The 16,844-nt window shown below is 57.9% G+C and overlaps 1 protein-coding gene across 17 annotated transcripts in view; it reads right to left on the minus strand.

Moving 5' to 3' along the window:
• The window catches only part of PCBP3 (poly(rC) binding protein 3), a 233,078-nt gene that overhangs the window by 18,279 nt on the left and 197,955 nt on the right, over positions 1-16,844 (minus strand). For all 17 annotated transcript variants that reach the window (XM_040264813.1, XM_040264799.1, XM_040264740.1 and 14 more), the window contains 6 exons: positions 8,731-8,885; positions 6,484-6,507; positions 5,648-5,680; positions 5,169-5,285; positions 4,317-4,448; positions 3,480-3,608 (listed from right to left, as the gene is read on the minus strand). In XM_040264813.1, coding sequence (XP_040120747.1) covers positions 3,480-3,608; positions 4,317-4,448; positions 5,169-5,285; positions 5,648-5,680; positions 6,484-6,507; positions 8,731-8,885 — 590 coding nt within the window. The remainder of the gene's footprint in view (positions 1-3,479; positions 3,609-4,316; positions 4,449-5,168; positions 5,286-5,647; positions 5,681-6,483; positions 6,508-8,730; positions 8,886-16,844) is intronic.

A 16,844-nucleotide genomic window follows, 5' to 3' on the forward strand; every position in this document is an offset into this window, starting at 1 on the left:
TGATCTTGAATACCTTGTGTGACCTTGGAAGTCCATGTGACCTTGAACATACTGTATGATCTTGGCTGTGCTATGTGACCTTGGACACACAGTATGGCCTTGGATGTGCTGTGTGACCTTAACTGTGCTCTGTGACCCTGATTATGCTGTTTGACCTTGGATGTACTGTGTGATCTTGAATACATTGTGTGACCTTGGATGTCCACATGACCTTGGCTGTGTTGTATGACCTTAGACACATTGTATGACCTTGGACGTGCCATGTGACCTCGTGTGATGCAGAGAGGCTGCTTCGAGGACCTGTGTTAGGTAAAGGAGGGCTCCCGTCTCCATCTCTGGTCGCCCTTGGTTGTGACCAGGCGCCTCTCAGGGGGTTCTCTGCAGTATCAGGGTGCCTCGTGGTCACCAGGCAGGAAGCGTGACTACACTGAAGGACCATTTCCACTGGTGCAAGCGGAGGACTCAGTCCGCTGCTGCCCCCTCTCTGTCCCAGAGGTGGGGGTGGACTCTGTGCTGCTCAGCCTTAGCCATCACCCTTTCTCCACAGTGCCCTCTGACCCCACCAACAGCAGCACCCACACTGCACCAGCCCTGAGGTCTAGCTCCCATCCCCTCTGACTTCTGATGGAAGAAGGCCTTCTTAGCACACCTCCCCAGGGTCCCTGATACTCACGTTCTCCACCTAACTTGCCACACCTCGAGCAGCCCCGCCCTCCCTTGGTGGGGATTTCTCAGGTGGAGGCCCCACCCCAGAGCTCAAAACTCCATACACTCTTCATTTAACACCAGGCCAGGGGCCTCTGGGTGTGAGAATGCTCCCTCCCCAGTAAGCAGCCTCTCCTGGGAGCCCTGTGACACCAGTGACAGGAGGCCTCATTCCCCCCACCTCCACAAGGACCCATCACACGCGCCTGTGTTTCAGTCTGCCTCCCACGGCCCCGGGGGCACAAGCAACTATAGCCTATGGGTCAGGCTCTTCTGTGGGGCCACGTCTGACCATGAATGCGGCATAGGCAAGGCCACGTATGAGGAGTCCTGAGGAGACCATGTATCCTGCTCAGACCTCATCATCCTAGGGTGGCTCACATCTCTGCCCTGCACCCCCACATGGCACCTGCCACCCACTAGGCTGGCATGGGCTTCCTCACTTCTTCCTGGGGTGTCTGCCACACTAGGGGTGCCAGGCCCTGCAGGCCACCTGCCCTCTTGGCCACTGGTGGTCCCAGCACCAGGACTGAGGAAGACACTGTTCATAACCAGGACCACTATAGGGGATGCTGCAGAAAAAAACGTTCAGGAAAATCTGTCCAGGGCACACCTGACTCCAGGGCACACCTGACTTCCCAATATCACACTTCAGGAAAATAAAACCAATACCAACTTTTTTTGAAGAAGTCGGACATGGTGCTTTAGCGCCAAGTCAAGTACAGAAGGACTTCCCTGGTGGCTCAGACAGTAAAGCGTCTGCCTACAATGCGGAAGACCCGGGTTCAAGCCCTGGGTTGGGAAGATCCCCTGGAGAAGGCAATGGCACCCCACTCCAGTACTGTTGCCTGGAAAATCCCATGGACAGAGGAGCCTGGTAGGCTATAGTCTATGGGGTCGCAAAGAGTTGGACACGACTGAGAGACTTCACTTTCACTTTCAAGTACAGAAAAAGGAGAGCCCCTGCTGCCCCCGAGCTAGCATCCGAGCGGGACTGCGGTCAGCCAGGGTGGACCCTCCATGGCTTCATTGTGGGGGAGGAGGGCCTGATGGCCAGGCAACCAGCACAGCTAGTAAAACCTCCCGTTAGAGGCATGATGACTTCATTTTAGCTTAAAAAAGACCAGCAACTATTATTGACAACTTTAGTTCATCTCGTAGCAGTTTGCGTATTGACTGAAACTTGAATCTTGGGATTTTCCTCAAAATTTTGAGAGGTTCCTTCCTGCTCAGCTGCACCTTCCTTGCTTCTCCTCCTGTTGATCCTTTTCTCCACCCCTTTGTCTTTGCACTGTGGGCATTTTCCTGTGCTTTCATAAGCACAGCCTGCTGTGCCTCGGCAGTGTCTCTGGTGCCTGCACATAGTCCAGCCAGGGGGCCTGGCCGCGGTGTGGGCCACTGCACTCCACCTGCATCTCCAGCCCTGATGTGCCCCCAGGGCACACCTGCACCAGGGTACAGCTGTCTCCAGGGCACACCTGTCTCCAGGGCACAGCTGACTCCAGGGCACAGCTGTCTCCAGGGCACACCTGTCTCTAGGGCACACCTGTCTCCAGGGCACAGCTGACTCCAGGGCACACCTGTCTCCAGGGCACAGCTGTCTCCAGGGCACACCTGACTCCAGGGCACAGCTGTCTCCAGGGCACAGCTGTCTCCAGGGCACACCTTCTCCAGGGCACAGCTGACTCCAGGGCACACCTGTCTCCAGGGCACACCTGACTCCAGGGCACACCTGTCTCCAGGGCACACCTGACTCCAGGGCACACCTGTCTCCAGGGCATATCTGACTCCAGGGCACACCTGCACCAGGGCTCACCTGCACCAGGGCACAGCTGTCTCCAGGGCACACCTGACTCCAGGGCACGTGTCTCCATTCCACACCTGCCAACAGTGTACACCTATCTCCTGTTCATGACCGCCACCAGTGCACGCCTGTCTTCAGTGCACGTCTGTCTCATGTACACACCTGCCACCAATGTACACCTGATTCCATACATACCTGTTTTCAGTGCACACCTGCCCCCAGTGCACACCTGTTTCCAGCACAAAACTGCCTCCAGTACATAGCTGCCTCTAGGCCACACCTGTTTCTAGTGTACACCTACCTCTAGGGCACACATGCCACCACTGTACACCTGCCTTCTCTGCACACTTGCCACCAGTGTACACATGCCACCAGTGCACACCTGCATCCAGTGTACATTTGCCACAGGTAAACACCTGCCTCGAGTGCACACCTGCTTCAGTGCATACCTGCATGCAGTGCAGACCTGTCTCCAGCACACCAGCCGCCAAGGCACACCTGTCTCCATGCACAGCTGCCTCCAGTGCACACCTGCCTCCAGTGCACACCTGGGCCCAGTGCACATCTGTCTCCAGTGCACACTTGTCTTTAGCATAGACCTGTCTTCAGAACACAGGTGCACCATTTTTAAGGCGTCCCCCTTTGCATGGACTCTTCATTCAACTCCATAGATTTTGGCAGGGCCTGTGCCCCCACCACCTTCTCTCCCCAAATCCCCAGGGAAGATGAGATCCCACCCTGAGGTGGCGGAACTGGCAGCCCTCCCACAGTGCCCACACACTCTGCACAGCTCTCACTCAAGTTGTCTTGAGCCTGGGTCAGGGGCGTGGGCCCATTCCTGAGGCCCAGTCCAGGCAACGCTGACCAAATGAATCCTCAGGGCACCCGAAACCTCCAGCACTCAGAAAACAGGGCTGGGTGTAGTGAGGGGCAGGCGGGCGAGGAGCCCGGACTTGCAGACAGACTGTACCTCCAGCATGACCACACAGATCTGCTTGACACACTGGATGATGGCGTCCGGGGTCCCCGAGATGGTCACTGCCCGCTCTGTGGAGTTGGGCAGCATGTCCCCGGCCACCTGGACCTGGGCACCTGTGGACTGGAGAGACTGGATGTTGGATGGGGCCCTGCTGAGGTGGGTGGCGTGCACTGGAGCCACATGCCCTGGCTGCCCGCGGGATGCCCGCGAGGTCCTGCCTCAGGTCACCCCTCTGCGCCCGCGGCATGCTCCATCTGGACCACCCGTGGGCAGCCACATCCGTCCGGCGCAGACCACCGCTGCCAGCATGGGCCTGTGTAGGAGGGGTGATGCTGGGCGGAGGGAGGGGCATCTCAGCAGACACGTTTTTTCCCCACATATGTGGAATTCTTCCTCTGTGTGGAGTTTGAGGTCCCAGACAAAGATGGACTCCAGTCTTGGGGCCTGAACTGTATGGCTGTCTTTCCTGGAAGGAGTCAGGCTGGGGGCTGCCCTCCCTTGAGAGAGGAAGGCTTTCCTTGGAGATGAACATATGGGTGTGGGGTCACACCTCAGGCGACCTCCACCCCAGTGGGTGGCTCAGCATTCTCCCAGGCACCTCCCTGGGCAGGCAGAGCCCATGCACTGGGGCCCCGTCCTAGAAGTCAGGCCTGGCGCCTGTGCCTGACGCCCACCTCAGAGATCCCCTGGTCTCTCTGCCTTGTGCTCGCCCCTCCCCTGTTCCCAGCTCCGTGCTGCAGGGTCAGCAGGGAGGGGGCCGGTGCTCTGCCCAGGGGTGTCCTGACCCGCCTGGCTCGCGGCCTTGGGGTAGGGGAGGAGGGCTGTTACCTCCCTGATCTCTTTGATCTTGGAGCCGCCTTTGCCAATCAGGGACCCGCACTGGCTAGCAGGGACCACCAGCCTCAGCGTCACTGGAGGCTTGCTGGTGGCTGGACTGTTGCTCATGGAGTTGATGATGTCCTGGGGAGGGAGAGGCATGCACACCACTGTGAGAGCCCAGACAGGCTTGCCGTGGACTGGGGGAGGGGGCAGGCTGGGCTGGTTGCAGGGCCTGCGAGGCTGGGCCCGGCTCAGGTGATGAGGAGAGGGAGGCTGGAGAACACCAGGAGACCCCCCAGAGAGGCCTGTCCCAGAGTCACAGTGGGGCATGGGCCCCCAGGGTGCCCAAACTCAGGGTCTGACCTCTGACTTTCAGGCCTGGTGGGGCAGACATCTGGACAGAGGGTGATACATTTGACAGAAAGATTGACTCCCTAGCTTGGTCGTCCTCTCAGTAAAGAGATCACATAACTAAGCAATTTCAAAAACATCAGAAACATGTAAACATCTTGAGGTATAACTCACTGGCAGACGGGCACAGAAGCACACAGGCACAAAGGTGTGCTGGTTCCCATGTCTGGGCTCCCTGTGCCCACATCTGAGCCAAACTGCCCACCCCAGGGGTCAGCCACTGTGGACAGGGCTGAGGCCTCATACCGCTGCCTCATTGCCAGGCTCCAGGCCTTCCCTGAGGGCTTGTGCTCTGGAGGCCAGGCCCAAGGAAACCCTCAGTGAGGGAGGTGAGCCTCGGGAGGAGGGGTACTGGTCTGTTATAAGGTGGACTGGTGGGGAGGTCCTGGGGGAGGCAGAGGAGCTGAGAGGTCCCCTCGCCCAGAGCAGGGGGGCCCAGGCACCCCTTACCTCTTCAAACTTGTAGGCGATCATGGCAAAGGCCTTGAAGATGGCATCCGTGGGGCCCGTGATGGTTACGATTCTTTCTGGGCAGTTTCCCTCCGAGATGTTGATTCTCGCCCCGCTCTGGGAGGAAGGTGAGCAAGCCTCAGAAACTGGATTCAAGCTACGGGGCTGGCAGCGGGCTGGGTCCTCAGGCCTACTGACCATCAGAGATGCCCGCAGGCTGGCGGCACCTGGACCTCAGCACTGATGACCAGTCCTATCCTAATGAGCGGGCTGTGACCTGGCCGTGATCCAGGAGGGTGCCTGAACCACCAGTGTGCACACTGAGGGCTCCCCACGGTCACCCCTCACTCTCATCCCTGGTGTATGGGGTTCCTGATGGGTCCAGGCCTTGTGGGGCTGGGTGCAGAGCTGCTGGGAGGCCCGGCCTCCACCCTCCCACCCGCCCAGGAATGGCGCTGGGCTCAGGGGGGCCCACTCACCTCCTCACGCATCTTCTTCACGGTCTCTCCTTTCTGGAACAGAGGTTCAGACAAGGGAGGGGGTCACTCGGGCTTCTGCCACAGGCCCGGGAGGCCAGACACCCCAGCACTGAAAGCCAGACTCGGTGCCCAACACAAGTGACCCCCCAGCCCTCCCTGCCCCCTTGTCCAGGGCCCAGGCCGCAGGCTGGGTGGGCCTGGCCCGGCGGACCTGATGCACCTCCACGCCTGACCTGGGCACCTGCTCCACCCGGCAGGTCTGCACCCTCCTCCATCTTCAGCACAGGCAAAGTGGGGACTAGGCCAATGGGCAACCCCTCAAAAAACAGTTGCTTGTGAAAAAGAGCCTGACTCTGAGCTCTAGGGGTGCCCCCACTGTTCAAGGACCATGTGGGACCAGGGAGCCTTAGATGGCCACAATACTTGGGGAGGGGGTCCTGGCCTGCCTGCCCACAAGCATGGGCTTCCACACCAGTGCTTGCTCTCTCTGAGGGCATTTCTGTGCGAACAGACTCACTACACTCAGGCTGGAGGCAGGACACTGCTCCCAGGAATGACGTGGGGACTCGTATGGGTCAAACTTGGGGAGAAGGACTGGCGGACAGAGCCCTGGGGGGTGGGGTGGCCTCAGGGGAGGGCTCCCAGTGCCCGCAGGGCCAGAGAACAGGAGGCAATGGGACAGGCTCAGGGGTGCAGCCTGAAGGCAGGGGGCAGGATTCCCAAGGGACCCTCTCTGCACATGTGGCACACAGGTGCACACCCACCCCCAGCACAGGCACTCTGGGCCTCACTTCCCCCTAAGATCCAAAAAGAGGCAGAGTTCACTCAATAATTACCTTTCCGATAATGCTGCCAACTTCCTGTAGGAAAGAAAGCAGAGAGAGGTGATGTCAGAGAGCAGAGGGAGCAGGACGCCTGTGACAGGCGTGGGAGACCGCCCACTGGCCGGGACTCGAGCGGCAGGGGAGGCCGGCGGCCAGGAGTGGGGAGACAGCAGGCTGCCCTGCCTCTGACAGACAGACAAAGAGAATGGCAAGCTGCCTTCTCGACAGACACATTGGCAGGCATCACTTGTGCACTTAGGCCTCAAGGGAGCCTGCAAGAAACAGGTGAAGGTAAAATCTCCCTCGATGACCTTGTGATGTAAAAGTTTAGTGCTATTGCTATTTGATCTTTTTTAAAAAAGGTAGAACATTGCAAGGGGCTTCCCAGGTGGCTCAGTGGTTTAAAAAAAAAACAAAACCCTCTTGCCAATGCAGGAGATGCAAGAGATAAGGGTTCGAACCCTGGATCGGGAAGATCCCCTGGAGAAGGAAATGGCTAGCCACCCCATTGCCTGGAGAATTCTTGCTTGGAGAATCCCATGGACAGAGGAGCCTGGCGGACTATGGTCCATAGGCTCGCAGAGTCGAAGGCAATTGAGCAACTGAGCATGCGCACGCGCAAGCAGACGCGCGCACACACAGAGAACATTGAAAGATGTCTGAACACCCTGCCATAGTCTTAAAGCCTGGGGCCCACGATGGTTCAGACATGCTCACAGCCAGGACTGCCCATCATGGCACCTTCTTACCCAAGACAAACCCTCGGGCCCCGCTGGGCAGCCCCGCCCAGGGACGCAGGGCCCACTGGCTTTCAGCTGCAGAGAGCAGCTTCCACAATTAAACTCATCTTCCTTGTTCCAGCGAAGCCCTCAGCAATGACAGTGCCCTGGGGCAGACTCTGGGAGGGTCTGTGCTGTGGGGCTGCCGTGGGGGCTGTGTGCAGCAGTGGTGGCCAGGAGCTGGGTGGGGGCTCCCTTGGTGGTTGGGGTACCTCACCTCCCAGGGCAGGGTTGGGTGCTTGCTGTGCCAGCTGCTGCTGGAAGTGGGGTTTGTAACTGACCTCAGACTGCCCTCTGCGGTATACACCCAGCCTCCGACAACCTTAACCAAATGTCACCCCACTCTGGGAGTGGGCAGGTGGTCACCCTTCCTTCACCTCTACAGAAAGGAGGGTGCCAGGTGTGAGCTCCAGCTTCCAGAGAGCTAGGGAGAGCAGGGCCTCGGGCATGAGGCCAGCCTCTGCAGCCCCAGGTTCCTCCTGCTGCCCACACAGATGGACCACGGAGCTAGGACAAGTCTGTGTTGCTGTACTGGAGTTGGGGGTGTGAGCTCAGGAGCCCAGCACAGAGATAAACATGGAAAGCAGTAGTGTGTAAATGTGCACAGACAAACACGCATATACACAAACACACATTCCCCAGCCCTGCCTGGGACCCACAGAAGCCCGAGAGCCATGAACACCCCCATGCGCCCATACCTGGGCTTCTAAGGCCACCCCACCAGCCTCGCTTAGGGGAGTCGGGGTCTCTGGGCCAGTTCCAGAAGCAGGAGGAAAGCAGGATGAGTGATAGCGGTGTTCTACGCCAGAGGGGGTGCTGTCAGAACTATGAGACCACCATGGCCAAGTCAGGGGCAATGTGATCATCAGAGCCAGTCACGGCAGGACAGGGACAGTGTGGAGTGACAGGAGCAAACAGGAGCCCCACGTCCAGGAGCTGCGAGTGAAGCAAGGGACATGCTGGCAGCCACGCAGCCCCTGACCGGCTGGCAGCAAGGACCCCTGATGACCGTGGAGGGGGCAGGGAGGTGCCCGCAGGCACCCCCACCAAGTGACGCCCTGAAATCTGTGCTCTGATGGGAAGGCTTCTGGGTCACTCCTGCCAACGGCGAGGAAACAGCAGAAAAAGCCAACACGAGGGAGTGAGGGACATTGTTTCTACAAAAGAGCTGGATGGGAAGCTGAAGGCAGAAGGCACAGGGAGTGTGGGGAGCGCTGGGTGAAGGGAAGCCCTGGGGTGAGAGGCGGGGGGCACAAGTGGGGGGGTGTCAGTCAGCGTGCTGTCCTGGAGGAGGGCGCCCTGGCGTGAAGGACACACACGAGGCGGCAGGGCCGGGCAGCAGCACGGCTCAGGCGCAAGAGGCTCCGGGAGGAGCAGACGTGGGACGGCGATGCAAGTTCGCGATCACTTGGAACTGTAAGAAGCCTGGTTTGGAACTGAGCCCCTGCATGAGCAGCCTCCACTTCCCCCAGGCCCGTACCTTTCCATGCATCAGCAGGCGGATGGTCAGCGTCACGTTCAGGCCACCTTCCGAGACCTTGGACTCCATCTTTCTTCCAAAATGCAGCTGGGGGTGGTGGCTCAAGGTGCCGAGGGCGCCGTGAGGAAGGACAGATGGGGCCCAGATGGTGTCACCTGGTGAGGGAGGGCTCACGTCAGGGGTTGGGTCTGCCCATGGGGCCAGGTCAAGGCTGGGCTACGGCCTCCCACACTGTTGGGGTAAAAGGTGGGGCTCTGAGCAGAGGGATCCGGGGCACCCAGCCACACGAGGGAGGGAAGGGCGCCCCAGGACTCGCGCTGTGGGCCCTGCAGGGGCTGCAGGCAGGTAGGGGACAGGTCCCAGGGAAAGGCCGCCAGGGACTGACCCGGCCTGCCCGTTAACGCAGGGCCCTGGGCCTCAGTGTTGCCTCCGTGACGAGGGCGGTGAGTGGCTGGAGGGGAAGGGGTGACCCCGTCAGCCTGGGGACCTCCATGTGTGGGGGTGTCTGCTCTGCTGCCACCTTGGCCCTGTCCACTGCCCAATACACCAGGGCCAGGAACCTCCCTTCAGCCTTAAGAAACGTGGAGACCATAGATCTGTGTCCCTGTAGGTCTAGAGTTGCGACTCCTTAGCTATCTTCATTTCTAAAGTGGATTCGTTTATGTATGGCAAAACCAATACAGTATTGTAAGGTAAAATAAAGTAAAATAAAAAAAAAAAAAGAATACCTTAATCACTTCCTCCAATAAAGGATGCTATTAATAAAAAAAATAAATAAAGTGGATTCATCTCCACTACCAAACTGTGAAATTGCTGAGTACATCCGGTATCATGGTCCGCTTACTGTATACTTCCTGCAGAGCCTTGGGTCAGCACCTCACCCTCCTGGCAACATTCAGGCTCCGGTACAAGACTACAGACAAGGGGCGGTCACAGGCAGGGGAGCTGGAGGATGGGCCCAGCGCACTGTGTGTGCAGGGGACTTGGCTGATGGAACCCGGCCTGACAGCTGAGCACCTCCCCCCGAGTCAAGGTGAGCACAGAGTCCAGGTCCAGGGGACAGGCCACCTCCCGCAGGATGTGGAGCGGCCACAGGAGGCCAGCGATGAGGACTGGAAGGAGGTCAGGGAGGCAAGGGCAGAATCGGGCGGTCAGTGTGGGGAGGGGACACCCGGAACAAAGGGATGAGAGGTGGTGCGACCGGTGGGGACGGGTCAGGAGGGGCGGGGTGCTGGGGCCTTTCGGGAGCCCCAGCAGGCGTCTCTGTGCCCATGTCTGTGGGTGCACGGGTGGCGGTTGGCGCAGAGAGAGGGCTTCGGCCAAACGGCAGATACAGGGTTCTGACAGCACCACTTGGTGGACAGAAGGCAGGGGAAGGGCAGGCAGGGGGCCATGCCAGGTGGCTCACCGGTGACCGGGCCCCAGGCCCACAAAAAGCCCAGGAGAGGGTCAGGAGGAGCCTTGCTCACCAGAGAGGTGGGCAGAGCTGCTCGGTGATGGAGGACAAGCCCCCCTCGCTGGGGGACACGCCGCCCGCCTGCCCACAGGAGCGGAGGTCCTGAGACAGCTGGTGCACAGTGATGTGATACAGCAGCGTGTAAACACATCACCTTCACACACTCACGTGCTCTGTCTCAGCTGACCAGTACGGAAGCCACCGACCACTCGGCATTACTGACACTGAAATAAAAACCTCACTGGCCATGTCTGAGCAACCAGCCTCACGTTTTGGCACTGTGTCCAAGGGCGGGGAGGGCGCTCCGTCTCTGCAGAGCTCTGGACAGGGCAGGCAGCAGGGCAGGGGTAAGAAGGACCCAGAAAGGAGGGGATGGTCTCGTTCAGAGGATCACAGTGGTGCCAAATAGACCTACTGCCTGCCGGGCAGACACCCCACAGCAACCCCACAAGTGTCCCCGAGCTCGGGGTGTGCACAAGGCACCCACGAACCAGCAGAGGGCAGTCAGGTGGGCACCCAGTCACACACAAACCAGCACAGGCTGGCCAGGTGGGCACCCAGGCACCCACAAACCAGCAGAGGGCAGTCAGGTAGGCACCCAGGCACCCACGAACCAGCAAGGGCGGCCAGGCCAGCAACGCGCCTCCGCCTCCTGTGTAATTAGAATCACCTCCTCTGGGGGCTGACAGCAGGGCCCTGGGGCCATCTGTTATGTAAATGTTCCAGCCACAGAGAAGAAAGTGGGTCAGCGAGTGCCAGGGGAGCTCCAGGCTGCGGGCTGTCAACTGCCATCCATCACACGCGCCAGTGAGTGCCAGCCTGCCTCACGTGCCAGGAGCAGGCGTCCCAGGCTTCGCCTCCATGGACTGCTGCAGACAGGAGCAGCCCCAGGAGCCGATAAGGCCGCCAGGGGCACCCTTGACCCTGAAGAGCCGGCCCCGCACCACAGGGAAGGCAGGACTCTCTATCCTTGGGCTGCCCCGCCAGGCTCGGGACACCTCCCACCTGAGGCCGCCCCACGTGCCAACCTCGCTCCTGCCCCTGTGGCTGCCAGGGGTGCTTGGCAAGAAGCAGCAGCCGCACCCCTAGGGGCCCAGCTGGACGCCTGGTTCATCAGAGAGCTCTCCCTGCGCTGGGTGCTCAGAAACTGGTAGATCCTGACAAGAACCCCTCCTTTCGTCCTCCCCACGCTGGGGATTTAATGCATTTAATTCCATTTGATGAGAGGAAGAGGAGAAGCAGATATGGCCCCCATCAGGCCTGGCAGGGCCCTCTTCTCGTCCCCCGCTGGAAGCCTGTCCAGCAGTGGTCTAAATGCTGCTTTGTGCTAACACCACCCATGACGCCTGAGTCCAGGTCTCACCCTGCACCCCCGCCCAGGGCACCCGATTTCTGACGGACACCCTCATCCTGGCTCTCTCTTCAAGTTCTGCTTGGGCCTGAGGTTGTGCACATGGTGGGCAGGGTTCCATTTACTCCTCTTTTCTAGTGTCCTTGCGCGTGTGCTCACTTGCTCAGTCGTGTCTGACTCTGCACCAGCATGGATGGTAGCCCACCAGTCTCCTCCGACAGTGGGATTTTCCAGGCAAGAATACTGGAGCGGGTTGCCATTTCCTCCTCCAGGGGATCTTCCTGGCCCAGGGATCGAACCCATCTCTCCTGCAACTCCGGCACTGGCAGGCGGATTCTTCACCACTGAGCCACCTGGGAAGCCCTTTCTAGTATCTTTAGAAAGAAGGTAATGGCATGGACTCAAAGTCTGACTTTTTCCCTAAAGGTTTGTTCTATAAATGGCTCTCTGCATGTGGCTTTAGCTGCCTCCCCCAAATTTTTATATTTATGCTCTTTGTCCACTCATGGGAACATACTTTCAAATTTCTCTTATGATTTCTTTTTTTGATTCATGAGATATTTTGAAATGTGTTACTGAATTTTCAAATATTTGGAGATTTTCTAGATGGTGTTCTATTGATTTCTAATTTAATTCTGTTATGCTTGGAGGGCATGTCTTGTGATACTTGAGATATTCTAAGTTTATCAAGGACTTGCTTATGGGCCAGAATGTGGTCTATCTCTGGTCTGTGTGCCTGGTGAGCTGTTCCACATAAAGCCAGTATGACTGCAACACTCTTCTGTCCATCGCCGAACAGCAATCTTGACCTGGGTGGAGTGTTCCACAGACTCGATCAGAGCAAGGACGATGGCGATGTTCTGTCCATCGCCGAGCAGGGATCTTGGCATCTCTGACTGTGAGCGTGGGTTCGTCTGTTTCTCCTGCAGTTCTAGCTTTTTTTTGCTTCGTGTATTTTAGGCTCCATCATTAGCATTGTAACCTTTAGTACGGTTATGTTCTGTGGATGAAGTGACCCCTGGATCATGACGAGAGATCCTCCTTTATCTCTGGTAATATTCTTGACTCCAAAACTTACTTTGTTATTAACATAGGCACCTGATCTTACTAATTACTAGTGTTAGCATGGAGTCTCTTCTTCCATCTCTTATTTTCCATTTGTGTCTTTATATTCAAAATGAGTTTCTTGTGGGCAGCATATAGTTGGTCCTTATTTTTTATCTTTCTTGATGATGTGCCTTTTAACTGGGGGTGTTGAGACCGTTCGCGTGACTGTTGCTGCGGGGGACTTTAGTCTATCACCCCATCTGTCCTTTGTTCCCTGGATCCACTTTTCCTCTGCCACATTTTGGATTAATGGCATACCCGTTATGATTCCACCTCATCTCCTTTGTTCTCTTACCAGTCACCACTCTGGGTCTTTTCATCCAGGGGGCGGCTTCAGGGCTTGTGCACAGACGCCGGATCTGATTCAGTCCGTGGGCTGCGGCCTCACCGCCAGACAGGCGCAGGACAACCCCACAGCACGGTGCCTGCCTCTTTAGGCCTCTGCACTGTTACTGCCACACGTCTGTTATAGATCCCACAGCACTTTAACTGCAAGCAGTCAACTCCCTTTTAAAGGGATTTGGATAATAATAAAAATGTCTCTCACGCTCACCCGCGTGGCCATGCTATCATTTTCCTTCTGCCGTAAGAATCCCCCCATGTATCTGGTCGGGCGGGTCTGCTGGGAATGTATTCTCAGCTCTGGAGCCTCTGGACAGCTTTACGCCGCCATCTCTGGAAGCCTGTTTCGTCTGGCGCAGTATCCCAGGTGGGCAGGGCTCTCTGCCACCCGACCTGCACACTGTCCGAGGGGAGGGTCCGTTGCAGTCTCCCCTTGTCCTTTGAAAGGAAAGCCCTCCTCTCGAGCATATTTAAAGGCGCTTCTCTTTGTCACTGGTTTTGATTATGATGCGTTTTGTGTTTTGGGTTCTTGGGGCCTCACTGAACTTCTTAGATCTGTGGTCTTAGAATGTCTATCAAATTGGGAAAACTGCAGCTGTGTTTTGCAAGCACATTTTCTGCCCTGCGCGGTGAAGGACCCCTGCAGGCATGCCGGGCCGCAGCCTGGTCCCTAGGCTCACCTCCGAGGCTCTGCTCCTGTCTCATACTCACTTGCCTGCCGCCCTGCACGCCCCCAGGACATCCAGCACGTGTGTCATCTCAGCTCCGCCATGTCACCTCCAGAAACGCAGCCTGGGTGCTCTTCCCTGCCCCCCACGTCTCCACCGGACGCACTCAACTTCCCGAACACAGGCTGCAGTCACAGGGACGTCAGTGCCCATGCCTGGGTTGTGTAACTGTCGTCCTTTCTGGGTCGAGGGCTGGGCAGGAAAGGTCACCCTGACGCCATATGACGGTGACAAGAGCTCTGGCCATGTGGTCACGGGGTGAGTACCCAGAGGCGCCCGGTCACTCCCGGGGCAGCACAGCCCACACCCCGCCACACAGGGTGAAGGAGATCCCAGTGCTGCCTTGGACGAGCCTGAGGCCTGACCCTGTCTCCAAACCATGTGGCTCCTCCCAGCCTGGGATGTGGACCCTCAGCGTGGCCGGGGCACCTCCTCAGGTCAGTCCCAACTGTAAGGAAATTGTCCAAATCAACCCCCACCCAGTGCTCAGGAGACACAAATCCACTTTGACCGCTTTGCTTTGCTCCTCTGCTCGGGGACAGGTGTCACCTTGGCCCCTGACGCAAAGCCTGAGCCAGAGTTAAGGAAAGGGTGACTCCAGGGACAAGGCTGGCTGGCAATTGGAACCCACTGCATGCCCCCCTCAACCAGTCTCACGTTTGCTCCGGCCCCTCCTGTACAGAAAGCCTGTGGCGCCCAGCATAGCTCCCAGCATCACCGGTGGGGTCGCCCAGCATGGGGTAGGGACACTCCATGTCTGTGGTGTCCGAGGCAGGGCTCGGGCTGCCCTGCTGTGGGCCCTGCACCCAGGTCATTGGGGTGCTCCGTCCGCCTGTGAGAGGTCCCCTGGTCTTTCTTGATACCAGGCTGGGAGAACTGGGGGGTGGGGGTGGGGCAAGTTTCCTGGGACTGCGAGCCTGTGCCCACAGGACATCTCACACACTCATGTGTCCTTCTTTCGAGGACGCTGGGGCCACAGCTGGGTGTGTGCCCAGGGCCGAGGAGCGCATCCAGCAGCCATTTCCAAGTCAGGGGGAGGGGTCCCCAGCGCTGACTGTCTCCCAGAGTAGGGTTTGGGGGCTGGGGGAGAGGCTGAGGGGACCCTGGGTGGGCAGATGCAGCCCCACTTTCGCCCATGGCTGGTCCAGGCTGCTGAGCCCGCTGAGCCCGGCACATCCCCACACTCAGGACTGGGCAGGTCAGGGCGGAGGACAGAGTCCCAGCAGTTTCCAAGCAGATCCCAGGCTTTTGTGTGACTGGACTCTTTTCCCATCACAGGACACACATGGGGAGCAGGGGGCTTGCAGCTGCCCCTACGTTCCTCTCTCCCCTCCGCTGTCCCCGTCTGCCCAGCGGAGCTTTCCAGCCTGCACTTGCCCATGCCAACTGCTCCACGTCCAAGGAGGAAGCAGGCCAGAGAGGCACATTCAGGAAGTGAGCACGTAAGGGCCATTCACTGGAACTCTGTCATCACCGCAGTACTGTTCCCGCGTGTAAAATGCATTCACTTACATTTCACTTAAAACTCTGATGGATTTCAGAAGTCAGCGTCAGGGGGTGGGTGGCTCTGGGTGAACACCTGAAGCTGCCTTTAGGAGGCCAGCAGGAGGGTGAAGTTACATGTGATGCCACAGAGCTGGTCACCGCAGAGGATGATCCTGTCGCTGAGCAGCCACCCCCAGTGGGAAGGCACCCGAGAAAGCCTGCTGATGGCCCCTCCAGGGACACCGCCCGGCAGAGCCACTGGGGCTTCTCCCTGCTGGGAGTGTGTCATACCTCTGGGTATGACAGAGGACATGTGTCAAAGGCCAGTGCCCAGACCAGTGCCAGCTGCTCTCGCCCCTGCTCCTTCCTCCAGGAATGCATACATGCAAGATGCAGATTGAAATTCGCCTTGTAGGAAACTGGTAATTAATAACTTTGTTAATTCAACACATATTCCCTGGCCATGACTAAGCTCCAGGCATTGTGCTGTCCTAAAAAGGGGAGTAAACAGGGAGGAAGAGCCTGTCAGGAAACCCTTATCATGACACAGGAGCCAGAGGAACTGGAGGAGGGCTGGGCCCACAGAGCAGGGCTCACCAGGGAAATCCCCTCCCCCAGTGTGGGGCCCCCTGAGGCAGTCCCCAGTCAGCATGAGACCCCAGGCAGCAACTGGGGCTGGGCGCACTCCTGGGGAAGCACTAAGAAGGACTGTTGACCGGAATGCCGGAATGCCCCCGAGGCAGCCGGTACACAGGCCGTCCCATCCCAGGAAGGGGGTGGAGCTATGAGGCTCACGGCTGGGAAAGGAGATCCCCTCACCGGCATCCCAGGGCTCCCTGCTGGCCCAGGGCTCACCTGGCCTCCTATGGTGATGGCACCAGAGCATCTGTGGTGGCAGAACAAGGAGGCATTCGCACTGAGCAAGGTGCGTGTGCCGCTCCTCGGGGCCTGACTCAGAAAACCCAGGTGGTTCCAGAGGCTGCAGTTACGGTTCTCCGGACTCCTCTCGAGCAAAGCCGTGTTTGGGAGCCACCGGTCCTAATTCCCACCCAACTCTCCGCTCCTTCCATCTGCCAGGAATTCTGGGAGGCTGCCAGCAATAGGAACCAACTAGCCACAGAACCCAGGGTCTGCTCTTCTCCTTTGTGAAAGAAATCACCAGGGGCAGTGAGTTGGAAGTTGGGTGATGGGAGGTAGGTGAGGAAGTGGGGGCAATGCCTCCTTCCATGAGCAGAACCTATTAATTATACACATATAATGCAATACCTAGGCAATCACTGAAGAGCCACAAAGGGGATACTCAAGAATACTATCAATAAATCAAAATAGAATCATTAAAAATGTTGAGTTACCCACAGGAAGGCAGGAGATAAGGAAACAGAGAAACAAACAGGGAGAACAAACAGAAAACAAAAAATAAAATAGCTAACTTAAGTTCTAACCTCTCAATAACTACATTAAATGTAAATAGTCTAAAGTGAAAGTGAAAGTGAAGTCGCTCAGTTGTGTCCGACTCTTTGCAACCCTGTGGACTGAAGCCCACCAGGCTCCCCCATCCATGGGATTTTCCAGGCAAGAATACTGGAGTGGGTGCCATTTCCTTCTCCAGGGGATCTTCCTGACCCAGGGATCGAACCCGGGTCCC

Source organism: Oryx dammah, unplaced genomic scaffold, assembly GCF_014754425.2.
Source record: "Oryx dammah isolate SB20612 unplaced genomic scaffold, SCBI_Odam_1.1 HiC_scaffold_2, whole genome shotgun sequence".
In the NCBI taxonomy this organism is placed as follows: domain Eukaryota; kingdom Metazoa; phylum Chordata; class Mammalia; order Artiodactyla; family Bovidae; genus Oryx; species Oryx dammah.